The 16,470-nt window shown below is 48.4% G+C and overlaps 5 protein-coding genes; 2 read left to right on the forward strand and 3 right to left on the reverse strand.

Moving 5' to 3' along the window:
• Window positions 1-1,558: 1,558 nt before the first annotated feature.
• On the reverse strand, window positions 1,559-4,847 carry FFUJ_00763 (related to WD repeat protein WDR6; the record flags this gene model as incomplete). XM_023571441.1 has 2 exons in its annotated part: window positions 1,559-4,783; window positions 4,839-4,847. 2 exons carry the CDS (start codon window positions 4,845-4,847, stop codon window positions 1,559-1,561), a joined length of 3,234 nt encoding a protein of 1,077 aa, XP_023425522.1.
• Window positions 4,848-5,446: 599 nt separating this feature from the next.
• FFUJ_00762 (uncharacterized protein) lies at window positions 5,447-6,466 on the reverse strand (the record flags this gene model as incomplete). The annotated part of the gene is made up of 1 exon (XM_023571452.1): window positions 5,447-6,466. The coding sequence occupies one exon, from the start codon at window positions 6,464-6,466 to the stop codon at window positions 5,447-5,449; it is 1,020 nt and encodes a 339-aa protein (XP_023424745.1).
• A 2,662-nt stretch (window positions 6,467-9,128) lies between these two features.
• Window positions 9,129-9,997, reverse strand: FFUJ_00761 (related to hsp70 protein; the record flags this gene model as incomplete). XM_023571463.1 has 3 exons in its annotated part: window positions 9,129-9,835; window positions 9,882-9,889; window positions 9,939-9,997. 3 exons carry the CDS (start codon window positions 9,995-9,997, stop codon window positions 9,129-9,131), a joined length of 774 nt encoding a protein of 257 aa, XP_023425523.1.
• A 647-nt stretch (window positions 9,998-10,644) lies between these two features.
• On the forward strand, window positions 10,645-12,052 carry FFUJ_00760 (uncharacterized protein; the record flags this gene model as incomplete). XM_023571474.1 has 3 exons in its annotated part: window positions 10,645-11,515; window positions 11,572-11,636; window positions 11,777-12,052. The coding sequence occupies 3 exons, from the start codon at window positions 10,645-10,647 to the stop codon at window positions 12,050-12,052; spliced, it is 1,212 nt and encodes a 403-aa protein (XP_023424746.1).
• Window positions 12,053-14,717: 2,665 nt separating this feature from the next.
• Window positions 14,718-16,416, forward strand: FFUJ_00759 (putative serine/threonine protein phosphatase-z-like protein; the record flags this gene model as incomplete). XM_023571485.1 has 3 exons in its annotated part: window positions 14,718-16,133; window positions 16,184-16,336; window positions 16,387-16,416. 3 exons carry the CDS (start codon window positions 14,718-14,720, stop codon window positions 16,414-16,416), a joined length of 1,599 nt encoding a protein of 532 aa, XP_023424747.1.
• Window positions 16,417-16,470: the final 54 nt, after the last annotated feature.

Genomic DNA, 16,470 nt, shown 5'->3' on the forward strand with positions numbered 1-16,470 from the left:
TCCAACTTTTTTACATTGGGTTTATCTGCCGATATTGAACTGCTTGGTAAAGATCAGCCATGACAGTTGTAAAATTGCACCAATCAGTATCCTTTCTCTCATATCATGCAGAGAAACTGCTGAGATTTCAAAATCTACTGCCTAGATTCTAAGAATGGTCGAGACTTATTGCCAAGAGAGAGAGACATGAAGAAAAAGAAACAGGGCTGGACTTGAGAGCAGGAAAACCTGAGAGCCGTAGAGAGGGTATCAAAAACAAATAGTCTAAATCCTACTAGATTTATCGTCAGTTCGCCCAAGTCTTTTTGTCATGTGCGATAGTGGTCTCAAGTTTTCTTACCTCCCTCAACCAGGGTAACATGTGGAACAAGAAACCCTGATAATACGACAAAACAAGGGAAGCAATAAGCGGCATTCTTAGCGTTGCTAGAGCATTGTCATCTCAGCCCTACGCTTTTCTAATTGCAGTACTTTGAGTTTACCAACGGTTTCAGCAGAGTCATTGCGTTGATGAATCGATCATAATTTTCGTCAACCTTTCGAGCTCGCTGGGGTAATGGATAAGAACGCCTTATCATCAAACATTCAGCCAATAGATTTGAACAAACCATCATCTGCCGGTTGCGACCGTTAAACAATCTCACCTTACGCAAGGGACTGCGTGGCTATCGAGAAATGTCTTGGCATTTCCCAGCCGCTTCCGAAAGTCCGGGTCCAGACAATGTCTCATATTCAAGGGCAAAGCTGTCAGGTTGGGATAGCGCTCTGCTGAGAGATAACAAGAACTAAGCAAGATCTAATGACGTAGGGAACGCTAAATCGGAAAGGCAACACTGGTAATCGTGCTATCAAAGGACATTCCTGAGGGCGGCGATACTCTTGGAACACCTGATAATGCGCATTCACAACTCTCAACTCTCACGGTCGTCTTCTTGGTGCTGAACTGTTTCCTTCGCCCTTAGAAGACTGGTATTAGCAATCTAAAGTAACCAAGTTCTCAGAATGCACAAAATGAACTACAACTTCTGAAGGTGCCAATATTTTGCACAGCCCCCGTTGGCTATTTGGCCCTCACATCTGGATATTTCCTTGGTAAAGTTGGAAAGACATGGTTCAACATCAAGAACCGGTTCTCATGGATAATTTCCATGCCCTAGGAGCAGGAAAAGCCTCTGGCTTTGAACCGAGATGCTTGAAATAGCTAAGTACCTAGTCTAAATGCCTACAAAATCTGTCCCCAGTTGACCTAAGTACTTGCATCTAGGATAGGGGTCCCAATTTGTCCTTGTGTAGCATCTTCCTCGAATACTCACTATTACCCCATTTCATAGTTTTGTGTTGTTTAGCTGAAGACTTACCTAGAAGCTGCTCTGGAATCTATGCGGATCCTCGGACAAGATAGCAGATCAAGAGGATTTTGCTGCCCAAGAGAGGCATTCATGCTAGGCACTCTAACAATCCAATTTCATATCTTGCTATGGTTAAAACCATCAAACTTTTGACGCTTAATAAATTGAGTGTCTAATGAACTCTGATCCCAAAACGCCAACAAATCTAACTACCACGACCAAACTTCAGCACCCACTCCCCCAAGCACAACATTGACCTTCTCACCATCACTCTCCCCTATGACGGCAATATCACCAGGGTCAGCAACACCACTATAAGAGTCGGCCACTAGTTTCACATTGTTCACTTGAACTCTCCAGACCTTGACCCTCTGATCGTTGCTGACAGTAATGCCGAATGTCTTTCCCCCACGTTGCACGAGCACCAGATCGTTGATTGCTGCTGCATGGGCCTTGCGCACGATTCCACGGCTGGAAGTTGTGTATCGACGTTTGTCTGACTGGTCTGACATAGGCACAAGTGTTGTCACACCAAGACCGTTGTCATCGCCTCCTGTGAGAACTAAAAACCCTTCGGGCGTTGGCTGGAGATCCAGACATTTGATACTGCTTTGGTGCACGGGAGCCACCTGAACGAGAGCATGGCTAGCCAATTCCCCTCCGAAACTAACTTCCCAGGTTATCAGGTGTCCATCCGTAGAAGCAGTGAGTGCCGAGAGACCGTTCTCGTCCACCCCGAGATGGCGAACCTGTGTGAGACAAGCTCCCGTGTACGACATGCGAGCCAGGAGGTGGAAATCTTCTCCTGGTGTGTAACGATATGTTTTCAATGTTGAGTTTGACAGAACCATCGTGATAATGATGCTTCCATTGCCAACTTTGCATGCGTCGAAATCCATGATGCGAAGATCTGCGGCAGGACTCTTGTCTTCTAACACTGCTTCGCACAAGATTCCGAGGCCTTTGTACTGTGAGTCTAGCCTTCGGACAGACCATACGAAGAATTCTTCAAAACCAGCACTGCTAAGAAGGTAGTCATCTCCCACCCAGTAAACCTTTTGTAGCCCCGATATGTGAAGCTTTGTAGAGGCAACACATCGAAGTCCACCACTGTTCTTCGTCCCACATTGTTCATCTTCATACTCCCAGATACGAACAGTTGTGTCCTCAGCGCCGGTTGCAATGTACCGACCACTAGCACTCAACCCCCGAATCTCTCTTCCGTGTGTTCCATATCTCAGAGGGCGGTGTATCGGGCTGTGCTGTGAGAAAATGTAAAGCTTTGTTGCTCTGGTATAACCGAATCGCACACGGTTGTGGTTAATGGAATCATGAGCAATGGTAAATGTCCGGTGCGCACCTCCACAATCAACCGAGGCAATTTCTTCCCGACGTGTTTCGTTCCATACGATAAAGTTCTTACTCTTAAAGCCGTACAAGACCAATTCGGGAGATTCATCTTGAGTAAACCAACCACCTTCTATATCGGCACCAGAAGGGGCAGCGACCTCATGCTGGAGATGCAATCTTACTTCATCGCCGAGATCTTCAATTTCGTATATTCTGTACTTTGTATCTCTGCTCGTCGCCAGGAAGTATAGGGGAGCTTCCTGTCCGTCCGTTGTCGGAAGAGGTACCAGACCAGTAATAGCATCGCGTGTGTTGAATCTGAAGTCCAGGATAGGGCGGAACTCGTTTCCTGTCTGTCTCAACAGTGCAAGAAAGCCATGGCGTGACCCTATGGCAATCAAATCATTCCTAAAACGAGCAGCAGATATAGCAACGAATCTCTTGTCGATGCCGCGAATGTCTGCCGTTGCCACAACAGCTCCTGTGCACCAATCGATTGAGAAGTACTGAGAGTCTGAAGTTCCATGAATATGGACAATGAGTTCTGTAAGACCCCCCACGGAACTGGACAGGATCGAAATGTTGAAGATCTTGCCCGGCACAGAGCCAAGAACTTTTACCCCTTGAGATTCAGAGAAGTAGTACAGATTGCCACTTGTCGTACCAAGAATAGCAGCACCGTCACCTATGGTCTGCAGAGTATAGCACGTCTGAAATTCGACGTTGAGCTCATCTTCCAGTTCAATTTCCCTCCACTCCAAAGTCGGTCGGAACGTACCCAAGAGGAGTCGTCCCCAATTTGTTGTTACGAGCATACGATCATCAGAAATGAAATCATAGCGGCTGAATATCTCTTTTCCACGAACAGATTTCAATGTTCGTGGATTAGGCAGCGTGTCAGCAATCTCATCGAAGCCAAGCCCAAGCAGTTCGTGGGTTGAAACTGACGCAGCAGGGGTCAATGAGGCAGGCTGTGTGATGAGAGAAATCTTGCTGTCAGCGCCTCCTGTTGCAATGAGGGTTTGGTCTCCCTTGTTGACCACAGCGTGGGCCCATAGGTGCTTGCCATCGTGCACGGAGTATGTCTCGATGTGCTTCAACGAACCAGAAACTTTCTCGGGCGAAACATCGAGGTTCAGCTGCCACCTCTGTGATGTCGAATCTTCTCCAAACGAGTACAATGATAATGGGCTTTCTGGGAGCATTTCGCCTTCCGTGAGTTGGACGAACTTGATACCCCAGATTCTTGACAAATGTCCCATGATGGTAGCTACAGGTCGTAGTTCTTCCGCCCTAGGCCCGTCGTCCAAACCTGCCTTTGATCCGAATCCAGTCTCTCTTGGTGCAGCAAAGTCATGCTTCTGGTGGGACCCATCTCGTCCGGTGATGTTCCAGATTCTCACAGTTCGATCATCACTGCAGCTTGCAATGAGCCTCAATTTGGTTCCATTCTGACAAGGGAGTTCTTCTGAGATATCAACACCAAAAATAGATCCTTCGTGCCCGTTCAATATGGCCAGAAATTCCGAGCGACTCTCTGAAACATAGCATCGCCATACTAGGATCTCACCAAAGATTGTTCCTCCAGCCATAAGAACAGCGTCTTGGTCTAGCCACTTCAGTCTCGCAGCGTAGAGAATTGGTCGCGAAGGCGAAACAATAGATCCGACGACCGGTGTGCCGTCTCCATTCAGGCGTAAGTGGACGACTTCGTTATGAGCCGTTGCGAGCACCGCAGAAGAGTCGTCGTATGGCGACGGTGCAATATCGTAGATCCAATCTGGAGCGGCAGTCTTCTTCACAATCACTTGAGTATCCGTCGTGTTTGCGATCAATCCCTCAATATTCGACACCACTGCAATCTGTGCAGCACCCCAGGCCAACACTCGCCCATTGCCCAACAGGCGTATTCCATGAATAGGTTGTGCAGAGAAGACACGCACGCTGCCTACACGCAATGCATGGCCGGATTGAAGATCGTAGAGAGTCAAGTGAGTATCCTCGCCAGCGAGAAGATACTCCGCATCATGGAAGAAGACGAGTGAGGTGATGGGGCCCTGAAAGAATTCCCGAGTAAGGCTTGACTGGCATGTGTGAGCTCATGATAGCGGGGGAGGGGCATTTATGATCATAACTCACATCTGCCATTATTGACAGCGGGAAATAAAAAATGGATTGAGCTTTAAATACGCGCTCATTTACTTACTCATGACCAGGGCAATATTTATCTGCCATGAGAGCTCTTGCGGCGAGTCTGGATGTAGAGTTAAAATTTGTGTTATATGAATGAGGTTTTGTGTGGATTCTCAGTCAGCCATGAGAAAATTTTTGGGCTGGCTCTATACACTCACTCCTACGGCCCATCCTGATGAAGTATCATTAAACTCTTCAGTTGAAACGTCACAACAAATCGGATAAAATAGTAAATAAATTGTATATATTTTATGCTTTCAGGGCGAACGTTTAGGATAGCTATGTATGTCCATTCATTGCCCAGTAATCCCAAGAAGAAAACATTTGGGTATCATGCCATTCGACATCTTCCCGTTGCCAATATCCACCAACTTCCTTTGCAAAGCGATAACATAACCAAAACTCTTTCGTGACGGCGTGAGTGCGATAGCAAACATTACCCTGTCATTCGATCCCGAATATCAAAGTTAAACCAAACGCCATTAATGCAATCATCATCGATGCCAAAGTCAAACAGACTTAAGGAATCATATCATTGAGTTACTCGCAGCGGTTTAAGCACGATGAGAGTAGGGCTCATAGGCGAGATCAGAACGGGCAGTACCGCTGGGGTAGCGAGGAGCACCGTACTGAGACTGGGACTGGTTGTGGTTGTAGTAGCCGGTCTGCATCTCGTGGTCGTCGCCGAGAGGAGCGTAAGAGCCGTGCTTGTTGGTGGCACCACCGAGGAGCTTCTCGCCATCGGATCGGCGGTTCTTCTTATCGCGACTTCGGCTCTCAGGCTTGCAGCAGCAGATGGTGAACATCCAGAAGAGACCGGCTGCGATGGCGAAGGCGGCTGCGATAGAGACACAGGCGAAGAATCGACCGTTGATATCACCCTTGACGCCGTAGAACTTGGCTGTGCCCTCGACAGCACCAACGACTGTACCAGCAAAGACACCAGAGAGCACGACAGCGGCGATAACGAGAGTGGAGGCAATACCAGCGACGATCCATGTCAAGCATGAGAAAATGCGAGAGCAGTTGGAGAAGATACCGAGAATAATCTCAGCAGCGAGAGCGATGAAAGCGGCGATGTAGACGACCTGTGTCCACTTGGTGACAGTCTTGAAGGCCTTGAGAGCATCCTGAATCTCATCAGGAAGTTCAATCTGGACATTCTTGTCGGCACCAATGAGATAAGACGTGTTCAACTTCTTGTTGGCCCAGTCAAACTCGGGCTTCTCGCACTTTCGCTTGCCATCTGAGTCGGTCTTACAGAAACCCCAGAGGTTGATATCGTAGTACTTGTCGAGACCGAGCAGCTCAGCGGTAATGTTGTCCTTGATCTTGTCGGCACGCTCCTCGATCACAGGCACATCGCGAGTATCCAACTTTAAGTTCTTGAGGTCGAGGTTGTCGATAATGTTGCCGACATCGGCAGGGCTGATGCTGAGGTTCTTGACATCGATTCGGAAGATGTAGAGAGACTTATCGGCGACACCAGCGAGAGCACCGACTAGTAGGAAGATGATGGAGCCGACTGTGAGCACAAACGGCAATAGCACGCAGAAGAATCGACCAACGCCCATTGTTGCTGTCTGTGTATGGTGTGGTTTTTGGAGGTTGTTTTTAGGTATGCGGCGGGATTCGGAGATCGAATCGGAATATGACGTAGAGTTAGCAGAACGAGTGCTGAGCTGTTATAAGCGAATGACTCTATTCGAGTGAGTAGAACGAAACGCGACGGATAGGAAATGACGCGAACGTAAATAAAGGGAAAGATGAGATGAGGCGAGATAATAGAGGAGAGGAGAATATCACCAGAGGGAAGAAGAGGATGGTTTTATAAAAGCTGAACACAGCCCAGGACCAGGACCACTTGTAGGTACGGATAGGTAAGTTCCAGGTTGGGCTGGGCGTGAGCACTAACCGTTGTGCTGCAGCACAGTTACGCACTAGCAAACAGATGAGGGGGTTGGATGTTGGTTGACGTGGAGTGGCGCAGCGAGCCCCTGCACCCCGGACAGGCAAGATCCCGCGCTCATTTCACACTGTGATTCTGGCAGTGTTGTAGGTGGTGATGTACAGTGCGTAACCATCACGTTCTGCCTCGTCCGCCTGGAGGCGTTGCGCTTACGACTCCCCCCAGTTACCCAAGCCCAAAAGCCCAAGCCTGGTTGTTACAGCTTGAGGTCAGGTTCCCGCTAAGAAGGTCACAGTGGAGAGATAGGGCGCTCAGCCACTCATCCACGCTTTCACTGTTTTTGATGAAGCTGAGCTCGTTCGCTTTTCGCTTGTCTAACCTTGAATGGGCGCAGCTCACGTTAATTTGCTCTCTCAGGCTGTGCTAGTTGGGGCAGCTGAAAAGTTAACGTGAACTTGGCTTGTGGCTACAGCGAGGTTATCTGCACTCTCTTGACTCCTCAGGTCCTGTTGCAGGAGGAACTGCTGTAAGCTTTGGATCTCCCCACGATCAGCATGACGATCATGTCATTGGCCCGGCAGCCTACTGTGTACATATATGATCTTGGTGGCTGGAAGAAGCTTGAGTGGTGATAATTGACACAATGAAAGTTTCTATTGCGGAATTAACGATCATGATGACATTGCTCCGCAACTAATACACCACGGATCACTTCCTCCTCCTCCAACATTTTACGATTATCGAACCAAAATATGGATCCATACCCCTACAGAGTCAAAAACGCAGGGACCCTGAGCTTTTGGTGCTGACGACAGCTGCTAGGATAATAATCCACCTCCAGCACCACCACTTGATTTTTTTCTCCATGATCAACACAGGAAAACAAACAAGAAAAACAAAAGGGATTACTTTGTATGACTACGGCAACTGGGCGGGATAACGCAGACGGTACCGCTCTGTTTTTGCTGAAAGATCACACAATTTAAGTTTCTGCAAGATTGAGTTACCGTTGTCAAAGAGAGCGGGTGTCAGATGGAAACACCCGTTGTGCTGACAACGAAGAATTAAAGCATGAAGCTGTCAGCCTCTGTTACGTCAAAATACCATGCCCAATCCTTATCCACAATCGCGATGTGGGATGAAAGTATGCTATTCGATCAGGTAAACGCAGCCTTACAAGAGAGCAGACAAAACAAGTCATTTTTCGCGATATTATCGATTACTCCCCTGTCTAGATTCCTGTCTGGAGGAACTGACATGCAAAGCCTCCCCTCCATCTTCAAAACACAGCCTGTGCTAGTCCCGGGTATCGAGAATGTGTACGTAGACCGCGTCTAATTTTAGATTTTGCCGCGTTTTTTTGCCTCGCTCAGCCCTCCCTCAGTCTCAGACTCTCAGTCTCACTCGCTTTCTAGGGTCCCCCCACATTACGCTGGCTTCCAGTGACAGCCTGGAAGCTTACAGACTCTGCTGCACCGCCTTTCGGTCCACGCCGTTACCGGCACATGGGAACTGATTGATAATTTTGTTACGGGGGAGCCAACGAATGATGAAACTGCGGCATCTTTATTTTGACATCAAACCCAATTATCAATTCATCTCACTATCAACCCGAGAAGAGATTCACCCACCGACTTTCCCATTTATTATCACCGGTTTGGGAATGGTCAAGATTACACATGCAAGGGCCAAACTCTGAGCCTGAAAGATGCTGACTTCAGCTGCCACGACTTTGTCACTCATCACCAAAGTCCTTCTTCCACATGCAGCTAGTCATTGTTTTTCGTACTGACCGATGTTTTGACCCTACCGCCCCGGTGCCGGTATTAATACGGTAAACTTCAAATTGGGCATATGATGGACGTAAGGCATAACCTGGCATGTGTACTGCTTCTCTTGATGACGATGGTATTCATTCTGATACATATTACTTACTGCAAGTTAACGTCGGGTATCCTAGAGCGGGTTTATTTACCTAGGGCCGTCTACAGTTCGAAGAGCCAAATGCTAATAAAGCTTCATTGGCTTGACAAAAGTAAACGTCACTCATTACCAAAACATGCAATAGACACGTAAAAGTCATGTATCATCTTCCGTGTTTCTGACAAGTACTCTAATCTGTACCATCTTTAGACACATTCTCCCCCAAGTTGATTTCTCAGGGTAACTATCGAGGCTAGATCCCATCGGTTTGCCTTTGCCCACTGAGCAAGCTGCTGTACTCAGCCTACATGCACACCATATCAGGACAGTCCTGTCCTTAACCAGACTTCATGTACACAACATGATGTAAAGATAGTCAACACGACAACAATGGCCTGGTCAAATTAGACTTCGAAGTTTTGTTCGCCGACCCTGGCACCCTTGTGAATGATCTTGAAGTTCACAGTTCCATCTTCACAATCCATCTGAATGCGATAGTTGAGCTTCGACAAAGTTTGACGCTGGCAATTAGTCCATTTTGGAAGCTTCCTGACATCAATGGTCTTGTTCCAGGTGACAGTGCAAAGTTCTCGAACACTGGCTAAGCCGTTAGGTGCTCTTGCCGGCGGAGGGTATGTCGTTGTGCAGTAGACTGTGTTAGAGGTCTGGACTGCGCTACCTGAGAGAAGGCGGTAGTAGTCATGGTGAGCGGCTTGCTTCATTCGCTGCTGAGCATATGGAAGCCAGATGGCTGGCAACGTGATTACGACCTGCAGTTTGCATCGTCGGACCAAATCGGCGCCAAGGGTACGCTTGATAGACTCAGTGGTATGATCCCAAAGGTTGCGAAGGAAGGTCGCAATAATCTCAATAGGATCTTTCATCACCTTGTTCTGGAGGCGACGAGCTTCCTGAAGTTGGGTCGAAGCCGCAACTTCAACAGGAATGTCCTTGGGTTCAAGAAGCAATAGCTTGAACCACTTCAGTGGCTCATTCTCGGAAGGGATACCATAGCCCCATTTGACACCCTGAGCTTTCTCATCGTAGAAGAGCTGTGTGGGCGCCTTTTCGACGTCCGAACAATGGTTAAGTTGAGAATCCCAGCTTGTGACTATCTCGATGTCACCAGGCTGGCAGGAGTATGCCCCAAGCAACACCGGAATATCTAAGAACACGTTCAGTCCTCAATACCAACGCATAGATGATAAGCTTACGTAGTCCCAAAGTCGATGCCAATGATTATGGCATCGCTTTTTGGTGGGTTGGCGGTCATGATGCCCGAGTTCTCCTCGCAAAGGCGGATGATGATATCAGCAAGGTTGTTGAGATGAAGAGAACGTTTGGGTCGAAGGGAATATAAGGAGAGAAGAAGAAAAAAAGTTAGAAGAGAGAGAGAAAGATATAGTGAGGAGAAAGAAATGCCTGTACGCGTGCCCGCGCTTTGGTGATTGCCAGTGTTGATAGTACGTGTTGACAGTGCTTGCCAGGTGCCAACTGATAAACAGACGTATATTGACGGTGTAAGATGGCAGTGTATGATTGGGGCAGTGAATCATCACAACAAAAGAATTAATAGTATTACCTTGTCTGCGAAAGCCCGTTTGCTTAAGCTGCACGCTTTTCTGTCACGGCGAAGTGGCTCCAGCTCCTCCCATCAGCACCACTCCTTTTACAGGGAGAACTTTAGAATTTTATTTCTTTCTCTACCTCTCTCCATCTCCCGTCTAACTCTCGTTTACTTGAAATTCTTACACCAAAAGTCTCAATAGGGGACACTCCTTTTTATCAACCTTGAACTTGAGAGCCAGGTTCGTGCGATATTCCTGTAAGTAGAACACCCCTTCTCCTTGTTTATCCCCTGCACTTACTGAGAACTTCTCAAAGTCACTATTGCATCCCAACTCTGTCAGACAAGTCAGAATGAACTCTCGAGGAAAGACTTCGAGCCAACACCAATCTGGTATGGGGGCTCAACCTGGAAATTTCATCGCTACTGGGCAACAAGCATATCCTATTGGTGCATCTGGTCCCCTCGTGGATGTTAGTAACTACGGCGGTGCTTCAGGACGACAGAGCAATGCTGTACCCCAGAATCGCTTTAATGGCCAGAATAATTCGTCTATGAATGAGTTCTTGACTATGCAAGAGTCGCGAGTGAACGGCTTTCTTCAACATTCTGCACAACAGATAGATATGCAGCGGTCTGCCCTCCAGCAAGTGGCGAACCATCTCTCCTCCACTGCTACCAACATTGGACAAAGCATAGCCCAGTGGATGGGGCATCCAGCTTCAGAGCGAGCAGCCGCCTTGTATCAAGAGCTTGAGAAGTCTCGCGGTCGACAGATTGATGCTGATAATCAGTACCGACAACTGAAGGACGAGTATCAGGCCTTAGAGAAGCGGCTGCAAGACTCCAACACCGAGCTTGAGAATGCTATCAGGGAGCGGGACAAGCAACGACTACTCGCCGAGAGTGCCAACTGGACAGGTTCGACAAAGGTATCGGATGATGCTATTCAGAGCAAGTGGAAGCAGCTTGGATACAACATTCGGGCCATGAGCAGATCTTTGGCCAAATGCCAGATTCACCGTCCCCAGAACGATGAAACTAAGAACCGACTATCCATGGCCGTGCCACGCTCGAAAAAGTTGTTGCTCAACGATGATCACAAAGAGTTCGTCATCAGCGCTTATCTGTGGGCCATTGTAGCAGAGATCATTGAGGAAGGCAGTGAGATTATGGGAGGCGATCACGGAATGAACTTCAAAGCGATCCGGGCTGAATTCATTGGTATGTACTAAATTCGAGTTTGAGATGATCTACTAACATCTAACAACTGCTCGCAGGAGCTGCTCCTGAGGGAGACAAACCTTCAGGCCGTGGTCCAACTCTCCGCCATGTTGCACGATGGGTTGCACAAGGTGCAGCCTTGTTTGGACATTTTTTGTCCGCAACGAGCAAGCATTCAGGATCCGAGCAGTTTGGGAGATCGAGGGGCTGAAAGGTTTCGTGGCTTTCCCTAAAGGCAAACCAAACGCTGACCTTCTCCAGGAGATGAAGGCCATCATTGATACTGCGCTAGAGCTAGACGAGATGTTGATGAACTCCAAAGCAATATTCACCATCCGCCGGCCCGAGAGCGACGGCTCGAAGAACCAGCGATTCGATGCAACTGAAATGGAGGCCTTTATACAGGGCAAAGACTTGTCGTCAAAGACTGTTGTTGAATTTGCCATCTCGCCCATGCTCATCAAGATGGGCAACGCCGATGGCTGCAACTACGACAGCCGCATGGTTGTTTGCAAATCTTTGGTTGTATGCCGTTAGCTGCCGTTGACACGGAGGCAAGATTATATGAAAGAGCACTCTCATGGACAGGAACACGACATCCGAGTAGAACTGGAAGTGTTTCTGGAGCAGCAATCCCACGATTTTATGAGGGTATCAAGCACTGGTGGTATATGGTTCTATGGTGATTTTATCCGAGGCTAGTACGCCAGATTAGACGCCTGGGGGATACAGAAACCATAATGTCAGAGTAGTTTGTTGTTAATCATGTTTTGTCTTAACTACATCGTTACAGTGTGCGATGCGTCTCCTCGGTGTTGTTCACCTTTACACAGAAAAGGAATAGTGCGCACTAGACCAGCTGTAACCTGGCAAGCCAACGCGGGGATGTCTTCGGTGAGACAAGCACGAGGGATAGTCAGCTGTCACTGCACAGAAACTGTGTTATCGTAGTGTCTAGTGTGACAAACTATTGGTTCACTACGGAGGCGAGAACGGCGGCCTCAAAAGAGCTGACTGATGGACTGTGATTTGATACATCATTATGCTCTCGTATGTAGTCATAGTAGAAAGAGGGGTTGAGACTTGGCCTTTTCGCCATTATGTAGCAGCTGTTGTACTTATATGTGAACTGATTTAGATCGAGAGTCACAATGTTTGACCGAGTTTCTCGTTTGCTTCGAATCAGTGAATGGTCGAGACAGAACAAGCTCTCGCACGTGCCAACAGTTGTCTCCAACTCAGGTCAGTCTGAATGTCAATCTCCAGGGATTCGGGATAGTTATCAGGGGGGGCCCGGGCCTTGGAGCCGTTGCATTTCGTGGTCTTTGGGTGACGAATCAATCCATGTCGATTTTTATAGAGGTCCAGATTAGATCTTACCAGTCCAAATCTGTCTCGAGTCTCCGGTTCAGGTCCCGAGACCCAAAGATAATGAGACGACTGCCGTGGAAAACCACCATATGACAGGTTTATGCGGAGGACGAATGCCGAGGATATCAAGTCAGAGGAAACAGCAGAGAATAGACAACTTGGTGAGAATCTTCGCCTCTTATCAAGTCTTGTCAAGCTTGGCCCTCCCACATTCTCACGTATCAAGCAATCGCTTGATACCCCTGCTTCACGCCCAACCTCGCATTGCTGAGCCTCCCCTCCATTGGGCGCCGATCAAGAACCACCCCGGACGAACCAGTCTTGGCTTCAGTGCTTGTCATTGAGCTTCTGTTTCAGTCTTTTTTTTGGCCTCTGCTGTCTGTCGTCTTGTCTTGTCTCGAGTGACCTCAATACGACGAGGTCAGCTCCGTCCAATGATCCTCTCAAGACGTCAACTGAACTGTTGTCACTAACCACAAGGCGCCCTAGTTCGGAATCACTGAACTCTGTCCGACAAGCAAGAGAAGAGGGTGTGGAACCTTATTCCATAGCCTGCGCCTGTCCAAGCATGCCCGTCCTCCACTGTCTGTTATAGCCTGAGCCTGAGCCGCCACTTCGCTTCCAAACTGACCTTATCCGGCTCCGCTCCGTTGCTCTACTGCGCGTTGTAGGCCCTCGGCCGGGCCCAACCTGACTCCTCATCTCGTCTTGGCCTTTTTTTTCTTTGCTTTGCTTTGTGAGGGAGGGAGAGAAAGAGACTTGGGGTAAGGAACAAGGTCCAGGTGGAGGTGTTAGTGTGTACATACCTTGCCGAGACGAGACTACCACTACCACTACCTAGCTTCTACTTCTACCTCTAGTTGACTTATCTTTTCACTTCTGCAACACACTTGATTCATTGTTTCTTCCTCTTTCACAACAAATTCCAACTCCTCGCACGCTGCAATTGATAGTTGAGCCTATCGTTATTTGCGCCAGTGTCTGATTCAGGCACTTGACTTGTCGTCCTTTCTACTATATCGACGTCATCGCCTGCGAACTACGCCGCCCGCTGTATATCTTGCTCCATCGCCTCTACAGCACTGTAGCACCTACAAACTGTACCTATACCTAGGTATACCTATAACCATACCGATACCGATACCGTCTTCCACCAACACCTGACACTCAACGTTTTGCCTTTAAACGCCTTGGCAATCTGATTTTTCATTCAATCTCACCTTACAATTACTTCACTTGCTTCTGTTGTTAGTTTGTCTTGCCTAGTACCTCAGATAGCTTCCTCCACTCCATGTAAGTCTACCTGGTCCTCCACACTGTGGCTATACCTATTTTTTTCCACCCGCGTCGTCAACACTTAAAATGCGCCCGTAACCCTGCCATACGCAATCTTCACTCAGCGTCAACCTCTTCAAGTGTGACTCAGCCTAACGTGGACTCTTTCCAGATTCGAACTCGGCCTTTGCTATTTCAGCGTTATCTCCGATCTCGTTCCGTTCGCCTTTTATATCGTCTCCGGCCTCATCCCGGCGTTAAACAAGCCTCCCCACGACGTCATCACGCCGAAAAATCCACCCGCAGACTCACTTCAACATCTCGTGCTTCAACTTGAAGCATCTTCCAAAACTGCCCAAAACGGACGCATCAAGGGGTCGTCGTAGCCGCTCCTCCTCCTTCTTCTTAACTCTCGATCGCTTCTTTCACCCTCCCTAACATCCCCCTTGACCCAAGCTCAACCTTAGCTGCGCCGAAGGGAGTCGATAAGAATCGAGCCGCCCATCACCAGTGAAGTTTGGAATAACCACTGTTGATAGTCGCGGGAAACAATACCATGGGAAACAACAACTCCACTCCAGGCGGATCCAACTCCAAAGGCTCCGGCTCGGCCGGGCCTGATGGACCCCTCCAATCTTACCCATCGTTCAGCAGATCTGACACCAAGGAATCGTCCCGCTCGTTTCGATCTCTAGGTTCAAAGATTCGTGGTAGCAAGTCTGATAGTCCCAGGAACTCACAGGTTCTATCCAATGGTGACACTGCGACTGAAACAAAGACTGAGGAACGACGGTCCAGTAGGCATGGACGTTCAAGCTCTTCTCGACTGAGCCGCAGTGAGCTTCCTCCGCTTAACACCGCTGCGTCAGACATGTCAGCCCCCGAATCAGCCCTCGCAGATTCGGCCATTGGAGACGATCAACCGCCTCCATCTCCCGTTCAAGGAAACACCAAGGGCGGTGCCCACGATGTGAGCGCTGCGCAAGCGTCGGGAGAGGTTGATCATGTTTCTGACCAACCTCCGTCTGTCAACGCTGGAGCTACTGCGCACATGCAAGCTCCAGGCCAGTCTATTTTGGTGAAGCGAGAAAACACCATCAACCCAGTCAACAGCCCTTCTGCTGAGTCCAAGACAGAAGGAAACTCCAATGTCGCCATGTCTGAGATTAAGGATATCGATCTCGATGACTTTATTAAGCGACTCTTGGATGCGGGTTATGCTGGGAAGGTCACCAAGAGCGTCTGCCTCAAGAACGCTGAGATTGTGGCCATTTGTCAGAGGGCTAGGGAAGTCTTGCTGTCACAGCCTGCTCTCTTGGAGTTGGATGCCCCTGTAAAGGTCGTGGGTGATGTCCACGGCCAATATACCGATGTTATCCGAATGTTTGAGATGTGTGGTTTCCCCCCCAACTCGAACTACCTCTTCCTCGGCGACTACGTCGATCGAGGTAAGCAGTCTCTGGAGACTATCCTGCTACTACTCTGCTATAAGCTCAAGTTCCCCGAGAACTTTTTTCTCCTCCGCGGAAATCACGAGTGCGCCAATGTCACGCGGGTTTATGGCTTCTACGATGAATGCAAGCGAAGGTGCAATGTCAAAATCTGGAAGACGTTTATTGACTGCTTTAACACTCTACCTATTGCTGCCATTGTCGCGGGCAAGATCTTCTGCGTTCACGGAGGACTTTCACCTGCGCTAGTTCACATGGACGATATTCGAAACATTGCTCGACCGACAGATGTCCCTGATTATGGACTACTGAACGATCTTCTTTGGTCTGACCCCGCAGACATGGAACAAGACTGGGAAGCCAACGAGAGAGGTGTCAGTTATTGTTTTGGCAAAAGAGTCATTACCGAATTTTTGGCCGTGCATGATTTTGATCTTATTTGTCGTGCGCACATGGTAGTTGAGGATGGTTATGAATTCTTCAATGATAGGGTTCTCGTAACAGTCTTTAGTGCCCCCAATGTAAGTAACACGTCTCCGCGTCTCCTCGGATATCCGGCTAACCCTTGTAGTACTGTGGTGAATTCGATAACTGGGGCGCTGTTATGTCGGTGTCTGCGGAGTTACTTTGTAGCTTTGAGCTTCTTAAGCCTCTTGATTCGAGCGCTCTGAAGAGTCATATCAAGAAGAGCCGAAACAAGCGACAGCACATGCTCAACAGTCCGGTATGTTCCACAAGAAAGTACCTTCAAAACCTGTCTAACCATTGTCACAGCCCGCTATGGTCCAACCTCAGAGCGTGTAATAATATAAATTGTAAACACGAATCCGATTTTCATGCCACTTCCTCTATTGAGAC

The sequence above is a fragment of the Fusarium fujikuroi genome, chromosome FFUJ_chr01, assembly GCF_900079805.1.
Source record: "Fusarium fujikuroi IMI 58289 draft genome, chromosome FFUJ_chr01".
Taxonomy (NCBI): Eukaryota; Fungi; Ascomycota; class Sordariomycetes; order Hypocreales; family Nectriaceae; genus Fusarium; species Fusarium fujikuroi.